The 13,248-nt window shown below is 39.1% G+C and overlaps 1 protein-coding gene across 2 annotated transcripts in view; it reads right to left on the reverse strand.

Moving 5' to 3' along the window:
* Nucleotides 1–1,939: 1,939 nt before the first annotated feature.
* The window catches only part of LOC111239408 (ubiquitin-associated and SH3 domain-containing protein B-like), a 56,190-nt gene continuing 44,881 nt past the window's right edge, over nucleotides 1,940–13,248 (reverse strand). Inside the window, exons 7-14 of one of the 2 annotated variants that reach the window (XM_022769286.1) lie at nucleotides 12,336–12,480; nucleotides 12,101–12,224; nucleotides 11,848–11,967; nucleotides 11,649–11,741; nucleotides 11,389–11,533; nucleotides 9,761–9,867; nucleotides 9,505–9,614; nucleotides 1,940–6,834 (exon numbers count right to left, since the gene is read on the reverse strand). In XM_022769286.1, the coding sequence (XP_022625007.1) occupies nucleotides 6,697–6,834; nucleotides 9,505–9,614; nucleotides 9,761–9,867; nucleotides 11,389–11,533; nucleotides 11,649–11,741; nucleotides 11,848–11,967; nucleotides 12,101–12,224; nucleotides 12,336–12,480 (982 nt within the window). In that variant the 3' untranslated portion in view covers nucleotides 1,940–6,696. Of the gene's footprint in view, nucleotides 6,835–9,504; nucleotides 9,615–9,760; nucleotides 9,868–11,388; nucleotides 11,534–11,648; nucleotides 11,742–11,847; nucleotides 11,968–12,100; nucleotides 12,228–12,335; nucleotides 12,481–13,248 lie in introns of both variants that reach the window. The other variant, XM_022769285.1, reaches the window with a different exon arrangement.

Genomic DNA, 13,248 nt, shown 5'->3' on the forward strand with positions numbered 1-13,248 from the left:
CGCAAAGGCAAACTCAGAAAATAAGGTTTATTGCCAAGCAGGTTTTCACTTACAAGATACTTGGCTTGCTGTAGTACCCAATTAACATATTCAGAGGAAATAAAATAAATAAAAAAAAATAAAAAAAAGTAAAATACTGTAACAGTCAAACAAATATACATGATACATATATTAAAGAAAAAATTAATAAAACAATCCTACGAAACTATGTACAAATGTGTTTTAAAATGACAAAACTCCTGCTGGGCAAGATGTGCAAAAGATGACAGTTTAGACAATATCCGTCATGTGCAGGGATAATACCTCAAGGTGTTGATGTAAAGGGGTTGATTGATGAGGCCACATGCAGAAGAAAAGGCTGGTGCTGGTCCATCATTGGTGATTAGACTGGACTTCTGGTCCTGATACAGACAAACATGCGATAGGACAATTCCTTTAGATCATACAAGTTCTTTATAATCAAACATGTTAGATCTATTGTGTGTGTATATTCAATTGTGAAGATAGATATGAATATGCAAAAATACAGTATGAATATTATGAAATTTAAATGCAAGGAAATGAAGAGTAAACAACTAGAGGTATGATAAGAATTCATTGTAAACACACTATATAACCAACAAATGCAGCAATACAAATATGGATATACTGTAAAGAATCAGCAGTATGAACATGTACACACTGCGGGTCTGATTTAATCACAGTGGTATACACAAGTCTTACTTTTAAAAGTGAATGATAGCATGTTACTCACCTAGACCCTCCTCACTGTCTGGACTCTCTGCTGTTGGTGAGACAGGTGGAGGCGATATTGCATCTGTACTGGCTCAGGTCCCGATAAAGACAGAGGGATGATGAAATCTCCTGAGAAATGTAAAGACCTAGTTCACTTTCAATCATGGCTGATCTCCTAACAGTAATGTAAAGAGGTTACAACATGGTGAACCGATCGACGTTCGGTCACAAACATCTGACTTTTTTGCATTGGAAAACACTAGTAAGTGTCATAATGAAAACGTGGCAAAGCCACTAATGTTACGCTCATGAACGTTTCGTTCAATATGAACTAATCTTTTATCTTGTACATTATTCTGTGGTTTCACAGACTAAAAACTGAAAGGGTAGCATACGGGTTCTTCCCGTTAGTCTCGTCCCACCCCTAGTCATGACGTAACTTCTGTTGTGATTTGACACTATAATGAATAAAGATTGATTGCTTTATTGCTATAGCTGTCAATTTTAGTCCTCGAATTCATAGTTAAATGCTTTATTTGTTAACTGCTATCAAGGAATATGACTCTCCTTTGTAGTATGCATGAGAGAAGATGCCGCGAGATTAGTGGACTTCTATGCAGTGTCCGCTGATAATGTGTGGGCTGGTCTGGACAGAAAATGCCAAGGATGAATTTTTGTCCCAGTCCACCCCTGTATATGTCCCTATATCAAGTTTGGTGTTTCCATATGTGTCACCTATAAGAGGATATATTATTATGACATACTTGCTCTGGATATATGAAGAAATAAGTTTATAAGATGTGTTTAGTGTGCTTTATCGGGGCGTGGGTTCTGAATCTGCTTCTTACATGTTAAATCTATTATTATATGAAGTCATTTCTCCTGTTTCTTATCAATTAACAATCATTTTAGACTGTTTTATCTCATTTTCACTGAACTTCATTGTTGCACTTTTCTCTTATATCTCCTCCCCAATGTTGTATAAGCTTTAAACTGTTTTTGAATGTTTTTCTATCATTTATTTTTCATCTTGTCTTATAAAGCACTTTGCTATTGTGATTTGAAACGTGCTATAAAAATAAAGTGTTTGTTTTCTTTCTGGTGTTTTCCAAAACTGTTTGATGAAAAACTTTTCACTGGTCTGCTATGTTTTACTTTCTTTCTGAGCATTCATTCTGGATTCACTCACAAAACACAACAAAAAGAAGGATGTAGGATTTTATTTGTTTGTTCTCCTTTACAGTTTTTGCAGCATAGATGGATAAATAGTTAAGTCTGCACACCTGTTGTTTTATAATGTTATTGCTATGGAGAAAAAAATTTGCTTTTGTTTCATGTTCCGTCAAACAAACTGCAAATAAACAGTGTGACCACACATCATATGACATGTTACTCAAAATATGAAAATATCACAGCTGTTTAAAAAGGATAACTTCTTCCTTTATAACTCACTCGCTTCACCAACACAAGAACAGATCAAATACATTTTACACAAAGACTCCAGATCTCACCTTTAATCATAAACCAACAAATATATTTTGATTTGCAACAGAAGAAACTTTAATCTCTGTAGGTTTGATGATATGTTCTGACAATAAATGAAGAATACAGGAACAACATGGCTTCTTCCTCTGTTTCTTTCACTCTTCACTCTTCATATGAATATGCATCATAATCTATAGAAACACGCTTTTATACAATTAGTGCTGCTCCAACAGACATTTAACTTGACTGGATATCACTGGTTTGCAGGTCAAAGATTAAGGAAGGTGTTAAAATGTTCTGCGCTCTGTTTTCACATAATGATACAATACTAATAATACATGTTTTTATACCCCAGGAAATGAACAACGTTTATCATGAAGTAGATGTGTTTTTTTCCTGAATGAATTTGAAGATGAAGATCCTAAAAGTGCAGGAAAGATTTCCAAAATCAACCCAATCAAATTGTGTTGCACTTACTGGAATAAAGATTTGTTCACATAGCTTTTTTTTTTCTCCTCTCTTTGAATTTACAGTTGGACATTTTCAGAAATACACACATTCACATTCTTGCAGAGAGTCAGCTGGGCAGACTGATGTCAGTCTCATGTTTACGTATTAAAGTGTCCTGTGGAGTTTCCGTGTAAACAAATAAAAGCTGTATGTACATTCAGTGTCACTCATGAAAATGCACTGTGTGTATCCTTAAGCTCTTTAGCGCGTCTAGTAAAGTCAAGACCCACTCACAGGAAAAGAAAGCTCCATAGAACTACTAGAGGTGTAAAGACTCCACAGGGAACCTTTAAATCTTAAACTAGAGCTGGAAGTGGATTAGCTTAGTTTAGCTTAGCATAAAAAGTGGAAGCAGGAGGAAACAGTTAGCCTGGCTCACTCAAAAGCTAGAAAAATCTGCCTACTATCACTCATGGATCAACACACATACACTACAAAACTTGTGGTTTTACAAGGAGCTATGTACGCAAACTAGGCTATCTAAGCTAAGCCAATCGCCTGCTAGCTCTAGCATCATATTTAGTGCACAGACACAAGAGCAGTGTTGATCTAACTCCCAGCAACAGTGTGAATAAGAATATTTCACAAATGTGACAAACTGTTGCTCAGCACTCAGTGGAGATTCTGGCAGAATCTCTGAATCTGAAAAACAACGTTGGCTTGAAACTGCTGAACTTTTTGTAAGAAGAGGTGGAGCATGAACATTTGAACTGTGCTGTGATATGGCTCAGTATCAATTAACACAGTGAAGGTTCTGTCAATCACAACAGAACCTCATACATTATATGATTGTAAATCACAGGGATTACATACGAACGTCACTACTCGAGTCTACATTGAGTCTTTGTTTACAGAGATAAATGGTCATAATTGTATTTTAAAGCTGCACTACTGGTAAGAGGTAACTGACAAATCCTCCATAGGCCAGACCGTCTCATTTCAGTCCGTCCTTTGCAGTGTACGGCGGCAACTAAGACAAGGTGTTCGTAGACCACGTCCTCCAAACCCCCTGAATTGGGACACAAGTCTTCAAAGGTTTCGCAGCCTAGAAAGAAAGTTGCATATTTCTAGAAGACTAGTGGGGCTGAACCAGAGCCAGTTATTTGGATTCTTAATATTTCTATTATGTTAATTGTTTGTTATTATATTTTCTGTAAATGTAATTTTGTAAACACAGGATTCACCACAATGTCACTGTCAGAATTTATCTTTGATTTGTTGCCTCTGTCAGTGAAGTGACCAAAATAAATTTTTCTGTGTAAGAACTACATGGTCGAATGTTGTTGGTGATGGGCGTTCTCTGTTACAGCGGCACTTTTTGATGTAAGTTGACAAGATGTAGGCGGGAAAATCTCTCTGAATGCAGTAAGGAAACTGCACTCAAACAGTCTGAATGAGTTTCCACCAAAGAACCTGACAGGAAATAAGTTTTTCAATTCTCCAATCGATAAAATATCTCTAAAATTTGACCCAGAATAGAAAGGGAATAATAAAGAACTGTCTTATAATAAATTCAAAACATGCAACTGTTACGATGCACATCACACATGAGGGTTTCACGTGTGATGTGCATCACGTATCAGCCGACGTCACTTCTTCTTCTGTAGCCATGAGTGGGCACTCAGTTCATCAGGAGACATCACTTTAATTCCAAGAGGCACTCACAACAACACAGTCACTCAATGGGACAGTTTTCAAAGCTGCATATACATATGTCAACACCTGAGATAAATTCTTACATGCTGTTAAAAGCGATGATCCTCTTTTTATTATATATATATTTTTTTGCTTGTAACATCTGAAAGAAATGTTTATAAATAAATAGAAATAAAATTGGAAGACTATTTTTTTTTCTCCAAAATATGATTATTTACAGCTACTCTGAACCCCTGAACAATATATCACAAACACAGACTCAAAATGTTGCTGGACCAGAATCAAGAAGCTACTGTAAGATTGTCAATAGTGCAGGTTGTGCTGTTATAGTTGCGGATGTTTGATTTTCGTACATACACTACACGACTGGCAGAAGACACAGCTGTACTGTATGTGCTACATGTGCCGTCAAAATAGAGACAACGTGAGGGGCCACATTGTGACTTGAGGCCAGAGCTGATTCGTCTTCTCTCGGCTACTGAAGCAGGACAAGCAGGACAGAAGGTGGTATTTCGTTTCAAACTATTATACCGTCTCTTTTCATTCTGGTCGGTAGCTGACTCAACAGCCTGTGTGTACTTACTCACATGTATGGTCAAACTGTGCAGGGAAGCAGTACTGTTGTGATATACTGTAACACTCATTACAAATTCATAATACTCAACAGTCTCATCAAATTTTGTGAAATAAGCACAAACTCAAACATAACATTACATGTGCCGATGTCCCACATCAAGCTGCAACTGCTGCTAGCTAAAAGTCTGTGGCCATGCTAACAACCCACTGAGGCTGTAACGCACATAACAAACCAGAAAATAAAATTATTGAATGAATTAAAGATGGTGAAACAGCTTTGTTATTATATCTTTGACATTAGTGGAGCAGAAACTGCCATGTTGTCACCCAAAATCATTTAGCCTTTGTAAGAGGTGTGCTAATGTAGCATGTTATCAGGCTTAAGGCTAACAATTAGCATGTTGGATATGTTGGTTAACAAGCAACATTGTTCATGTAAACATGCTAGCACCTGTTAAATCTAACAGACACACAAGCGTGATTACATAGTGATGCTAACATTAGCAGTGCACACATTTTTAACATGCTAACTTTAACATGTTAAAATGTTAGCATACTAAAGCAATCACTAACCGCCTGACCTCCTGACATTGAGGCTGTTATTACCACTATGATGGGTAAGGCATAAATCAAAGCTGTGTCCAAAATCAGTTTTCTATCTAGTGCACTTTTCTGAATTGTGAAATCCATGTTCTACACATGCATCGGATTTGATAGATACCAAGATTACAGCTGTTCTACGCTGCACCTGACTCCGTTTAGTAATCATTAAAGTGAATGAGGAAACAACAGAGTGATTTCAGACACAGCTAATGTTTAACATTAGCTAACAGTTTAGTTTAACATTTGCTGATAGCAAAATGCATCTTCTGGCCCAACACACAACTGGGATCTTGGCCTGAGTCTGGCCCACATTCTTCCACATCTGGGCAGATTCTGGCTGTTATCTGTCTGTATTGACTGACAGCCGAAAGATTTTCTGTGTGTGCGCCAGAGTTGGTCCAGATGTGGAAGTAGCATCTGACAGTCATGCTGTATATGAGCCAGATTTGGGCCATGGAACTGAGCGTATTCCGGGCCAGAGGAAAACAAGCATGTGGCGCAAGTAGATTTATTTTGCTATCTAGCTTTAGCTTTGTTTACAGTCAGGGAACTAAAACTGTTCGGCTCAGTGAAACAGGAAAAAACTTTCAGAAAATTCAGAGAATGAACTTTGCTAAATAGAAACAGAACCTGAGTCTTCTGAGCTAAAAGCTAATATCTCTAACGTCCACATCTTAGCTTTCAATGGCCTTACTTCAGAGTCACAATTCTGGTTTAGTCTGGCTGACTTCATCAAAATATTCATGTTGGGAAAAATAAGTTTCTTGCTAATCATGCACAGAGGCGGAGCTAATTTCACAAAATTTCCTGAGACTGGGCTGACGGGATGTAAGCATGATGGAGCTGAATGTCAGTGAGTGCATCCAACACCCAGCCACCCTGCAAACCACCAAACCAGCCTCTCCTCCCTTCAATCACACAATGAATTGTGGGTGTTTGATAAATTGATGAGACTCGGCTCCTCATCTTCAGGCAGGAAGCTCCTTCAACCGTCACTGCTGTGTAAAGAGAGAGGTCCCAGTGTTTTGGAGGCCACTGGTCTGACACTTGTTAATGCAGTCTGTGGGAGTACAGTATGACCGGGTTCAGGGGGCGTGGGGATGAGGCGGGGGGGTTCAGATCAGGCTGACATCATTCTTGCAGAAGTGCCTCCCTCCAGTCAAAGGTGTGGTTTGGTCCATGTGTGAGGGGGAGGATGGGAGGGTCCACTAACTGCCACACCCCCGTGTCTCCCTGCTCCTCACAGGAGCAGAAGCCCAGGTAGGGGATCTGAAGACCGAGCAGAGGAATCAACGGTTACTTTCAGGAAGAGAAATGAAAGTACGACAGGCATCATCAACATCGACAGTTTTCATTCTATAACATTTTCCTGATCACGTCTTTTTGTTTCTTTGGTGAATTTGACTGTTTTACTGAATATAAACAAATAAGCCGCACTGCTGGACAGTGGCTCATTGGACTTTGTGCTCTGCAGCCCTCTGGTGGCACCAACAATAAAACTGTTCGATCATTTGATTTGTTTTTGAGGAGGTAAATTTGGTCGTTATAATGTATTTCTCTCAGAAGTGAATTCTGTCAGAGAGGAAAAGCTTCAAATATTAGATCATGGTCCCCTGAAGTAAAACAACTACAACAAACATAGTAGTGATAATAAAACATACATATGCACAATGTAAATATGTTAAGACCTCATCATACTGCTGATTGAAGACAGTGAATATCCAATATCTGTATTTATTTGAAATCAAATTATGAATATATTTCAGAGAAGTGAGCTGATGTGTTGATCTTATTAAACTGTAACAAAGTCAAATTACTCAAGTTACATAAATAAACTAATTTACTGTTAATTTAATAGTGAGTTTCAAATATTTATTTTCTTATAAAAAGTGGAAAAAAATAAAATAAAAAATACCAAAGTTGGAATATTTCAACATGTTTTCAACACAAATCAACTTTTTTCCAGAATTTTCTCAAATAAACTTTGTGATTCTTTCCTGTTTCAAGATACAGACACACAGCTCAAACAGAGCAATCACATTAGATATTACACTGATAAGTATTTCCTTTGCATTTGTGCATTTACTGTCTAATGAAACAAAAACATTTTTAAAAGGATAATTATTTATCTTTTTGTCCTTAATAATAATCATAATAAATACATTTCTTTCATTGTGACATGAATTTTCCAGGCCACATTAAAATCAAATCACAACACAGAAAACAAATAGAAGATGTGTTTTGAAGAGGCGAGAATGAGCTTTTTCTTTTCTTTGTCTATTGTCCTGACATGTTCAGTTTCGTTGATTCAAAATCAAGGGAAAGTTTGTTTTGTTAAAGAACATGCAGACAAACACTGAAGCCTCTCTGACCTGAGTTACAAAAGCTTGTGACCCCATTTTCTCCCTAATGAGCAGCCGAACAAAGAACCATTATCTAATGAGGAAGTTTGGTCTGGTGTTAATCCACAAGCACCGTCAACATTATGTGACTAGTGAGCATGTGAGCCGGTGCTCAGTCTCCTGCCTGTTCACTGAGTCAGCGTCAGACTGGACAAGAGTTTCAGACCAAATGTCACGTGTGTTTACATGTCGAACAAAGTGGCAGCAAAACTGAACCCGTTAATCAGGGCGCAGAAATGTTTTTATTGCTCCATGACTCGTGTTTGTTAGACTCATGGACGGAGATGTTAACCAGCTCCAGTGATTCCCTTGAAGCCTTCAGCTGTTACTCTGAGATGCTTTTTTTTTTATATCTTACTGAGCATCTGTGTTGTTCTTTGAAGTCAACTAGGCGCCACAGAACTTAATCATTTCATTTATAGACAGTTTGTCTGACTGAGGACTAATGAGTATCTAAACTCATGAGATGACTCTGTAATCAACAGTTATTGATCCTTTGGAATCTATTTCTTGTGAGGCCTGGTTCAACAGCAGATGTTTCTTCTTGTGAGTAAGAAGAAACTCCAAATGTCCCGTTCTTGTGAACGCGATATCTCAGTAACGCCTTGAGGGAATTTCTTCAAATTTCATACAAACATTCATTTGGACTCGAGGATGAACTGATTAGAGTTTGGTGGTTAAAGATCAAAGATCAAAGGTCACGGTGACCTCACAAAATACGGTTATGCCCTTGTGAATATCTCAGGAGCTCTTCAAGGGAATCCCTTCACATTTGGCACAAACGTCCCCTGGCTCTCAGAGATGAACTGATTAGATGATTAGATTTTTTAGCCATAACTCATTACGACAAAATTTAACACAAATGTTTAATATTTTATATGACTCTGGATAAACAGGGATGTAACCTGAAACTAGTGGTGGAGACAGACAACATGGGGAGGTGGTTCTAGGACTCCATCGTTGCCGACTCCTGACTCTAATTGGCTTTGGTTGATGCTCATACTTTTCCCAGAACACACTGTGAATGTTTAAATGAAGCTTTTAAGACGGACAAGAACAGCACAATGATTTGTGTGTTGCTAGTTAAAATAGATTGTGTTTGTTCGTCACTGTAACTGAGATGAAAATATGATCGTATTTTAAAGAGTAGGTCAAAAACCAGACATTTCTTTCCTTCAGTGTAATTATTCAAAAATCTTTTTTCTCTTTAGCTGACAAATAACATGAGATCCTGAAGAATCCACGCATGTTCCTGAGAGCTGTTTTAGATTCACTAACAGGGACGTTTCATTGTTTGTCTGCTGGTGGGTGAAAACAAAAAACTTTTTGAACATTTGAACAAAGTGATTTGCTTTTTTTTATTTATTTCTACGAGCGGATGCTTCACATCTCTGGGGTTTTAAGTGCACACACCCATGTTTTTGCACATCCAGCCACAATGAGGATGGGGAGGGGGACTGAGGGGACCAGATGGAAGCAATGATGGATGGGCGGAGAAGTGGGACGTATAGAAGAAAAAGAGACGCAGCGAACAGACCTTTCGGACTACTTGGATGAAGTCCTTGGCGCTCTGTGGGCTGCGGCCTTGCAGCTGGCGTGTGCAGGCCTCTAAGGAAGAAGCGTGGGCTACAATCAGCACGTTGTTTCCTACGGAGAGTGGAAACCAAGGCAGGATGCAACATCAGCAGAGGAACAAACACATGAGAATGTAAAACAATAAAGTAAAAGCTCTCCTACACAAACTCAACAACCTGTTACAGAACTCTCCAGGAGCTCGGCTGCGTGTCTCTCACCAGTGTTTTTGCAGTCTGCCAGGATGTCTTTGGTCACTTGGTAGCTCCGGCTCATGTAGTTCTCATAGGATTCAGACACAGTGAGCTTGCTGACGGGGATCAGAGGTCTATATGGAGACAAGTACCAGTTATCAGAAAACCAATACCACATATAAAAACATAGCTTCTGTTGAGTGGAGGCTTTCGTCAGACGTGCTCTGTGGTCTGTGGTTGTTTTCAGTGAAAAAGAGATTTGACAAGTAAAACTAGTGACAGAGACTTTAGAGCTCCAGAGCTGTGAGAGAGGAACAAACAACACAGCTGCAGCTGCAGGTAGTAAACACTGTACAGTATATACTGTATATACAGTAAGTACACACATGATCGGACGCTGCGAATGCAAAGCACACGACATGAAAACAAGATAAACGATGTTGACAAGAGAAAAATGAAGAAGAACGGATTTAATATTTGATATTATGATATGGAATGTGTTTTTTTTTTTAATGGAGGTGACCTCTGACCTCTGGATGCATTAAATACTGTGTGAATCATCACAATAAACACCTTAAGTCTTCTACTTAGCTCTGACACTTAAGCTTTCATTTCTCCTTAGCTGAGGGAGTTACTTGAGGGTGTTGCACAGAAAATGTTTCCTTAGTTACGGTGAAGTAAAAGAGATTTCTACAGCGGTAAAATTCTATTGTTTCCGTAGCGACCGTTGATTTGCTGCCATTAGCACTTGTGTAACATAAAACACTCTTTTTCTTTCCTCCTTACTTTGGTCGCTGAGGTCTTTTGTGCAACGGTTTAAATGACTGTAAGTGATTCCTTTAAGTATACGACTAAGATAAGGAGAAAACCGGAAATACTTAAGTGAACTTTTTATGGAAACCTTAAGGTGAAGACATTAGGCTGTTTTTATTTTGGATACCCTTTAAGGAAAATCTTTACTACTTTACTACTACTGAGGAGTTCAAGGATTTCATTTCAGGCCGTTCCACTGTTTTGATTCTTCACATTGGAGAGAAAAAAGTGGGAAAAGAAGTGATGATGAAACGAGCCACAGTCACGGATCAGGGGATATGATCATGGAGCGAGATCTGTGGTTTAACCTGATTTCTTTGGGATTAACTCAGGTTTTCTGGTATCACCATAGTAACCAATGCTCTGACTACTGACCAATCAGATCACCGGAAAAAAAATGCAGCATCATTACAACAGGGTCATGACATGGACGTGACAAGTAATAAAGATCAGAAGAGACATTTTTTATTGGTCAGTAGAATCACGTTGCCTTTCATGATATTTACGTCAGTGATACATGAAATGTTTTTTCCACTATTGTTTCCACTCTGAGTTTAAAACAGACACAGAAATTCTCTCACGGCATAATAAATGGAGATTTGCAGCATATTAATCAAACACATTCTACTATTTTTTTCACTATTTTTACTATTTAAGACTATTTAAGTTCTTTAATAATATAATGCTGGCTGTGACACATTTAATTCAAACGTCACTTTGTTTTTGTATGAAAACATCTGCAGAATTAGATGAGCTGTTTTACACATTACAAACATATTTACGTCACTAATTACACACAGAACATATGATCAGTTGCACAGTGTGTGTTTCGCTTGTATCACCTGTACATTGTGTCCACACTGAAGTGGGCTGCAGCCAGGTCAGCTGGGGGTATCCATGCAGGGAGGGAGTTCCCAGAAACCCACTTGGTCCATTCAAACAGCCCCGGCTCCACCCTCACCTTCAGTTTACTGTCCTGCTGCAGACCTGCTCTCTCACACACACACACACACACACACACACACACACACACACACACACGGGTGAGTGAACGTCAGAGAATCCCTGTCCCGTCATGATTGCTCTGGGAAACTCTTCTTACCTTTCAGGATGTTCTGCGCAGTCTGAACACACCGCAGGGAGGGAGAACAGTACACAAAGTCTATCACCGTGTTACTCTCTAACAGGGCTTCACCTGGAAAATCACATGTTAAATAACACACATACACTTTATTAACAAAATGGCTCAGTCCTCTGACACCAGGTGAAACACATCGCTTGGATCTGTACAGGTGACGTACCCACTAGTCGAGCCTGTGTGGCGCCGAACACAGTGAGAGGAGTGTCCATGTCGTAGTCTCTCTGTCCTCCCCACAGTGGCAGACTGGGAGGCATGTTCAGATTGGAACGGACATATCTACCTGCCGAACAACAAAAACACACTTTTTTATTCAACTTATTTCTATAATCTACTTTTTCAAACCCTAAACTACAACGTTTTTCTCTTCGGCAGCTTTTCTCTGTCCTCTGAAGATCCTCGTAGGATGCGCTCACCTTTACTGTCTGAGCAGAGGGAGAGCCAGTGTTTGCCAAACACCACATCCATCCTCTCTCCGTGCCGGCAGACGAAAAGCGATCGCTTGGACTGCCGAGAGTGACTCCCACTGATCCGCAGGACCTGCTGGGAATAAAAAGACTTCAATAAATTAAAGGGCTTTGTGAAAATGTTTATGCACAACCTCATCTATGATTGAGTTTTAATTATGTGAAACCTGCACAAAAAAATTACCTGCATTGGATGACATATAAGACTGAGGGTGGGCGTGTCTCCAGGACTTGTGTTGTCGGGGCGTCGGCTGTCCAGCAGTCCGTCAAACATCCCTCTCTCCTTACTGGTCTTGTCACTGGGACCACAGCTGAAGAATGAATGGGAGCTGTGGAGGACGAGGAGAACGGGGCATCAGGAATAAAGTACAAACTATTGTTTGATTATAGATCAGGTGTAGGTTCTATATTAATACTGAGAAAGTATCAAAGCCTCAGTCCACAGAGAAATGCACACAGCCTGTATTCAGAAACTGAGCCTTAAAATGCGCCGTCAGGACTTCTGGAACTTTGTGATGTCACAACAAAGCAGTCACCAAGCCCCGCCCACCTGGACCCACCATCCAAACTTTGCAGGATTTGGTTTCTCTGAGTGTTTTACATGAAATCTGCTATATTTTTATTTGATCACTCAAACAGTCAGCCAATCAGAAGAGAGGCTCAGAGCCTCCTCTCTTCTGATTGGCTCACCGACCTGTTGTTAGTAGAGCTCCAGAGAGAAGCTGAGAGAGGAGATGTAAAACTACACTGAGACGGTTTTTGGTTCTTAAAACCACAAATATATCTTCTTATGGATCAACACCTCAAATAAAACATATGGAGCTTTTATATCAAGTTGTATCATTTTAAACTGTCTAAACTCCGGCTCTTAATTTGATAGGAAAAAGGTTTCCTTTTACTGATTTATTATATTACGAACAACGTGTGACAGAGGACGACATGTACATGTTTGTTTATTGATTGATTATAAAAAGATACGTCAAAATCAAGAGGGTGGAGCCTGAATCTGATCAGCAAGTGACATAGAAATACATTTTGATATTTCTTGAGAACATTTTGAAGTCGTGGTTACTTCATTAAAGGTTAAGGAGTCACCA

This window comes from Seriola dumerili, unplaced genomic scaffold (genome assembly GCF_002260705.1).
Source record: "Seriola dumerili isolate Sdu_G_001 unplaced genomic scaffold, Sdu_1.0 BDQW01002628.1, whole genome shotgun sequence".
NCBI lineage: Eukaryota > Metazoa > Chordata > Actinopteri > Carangiformes > Carangidae > Seriola > Seriola dumerili.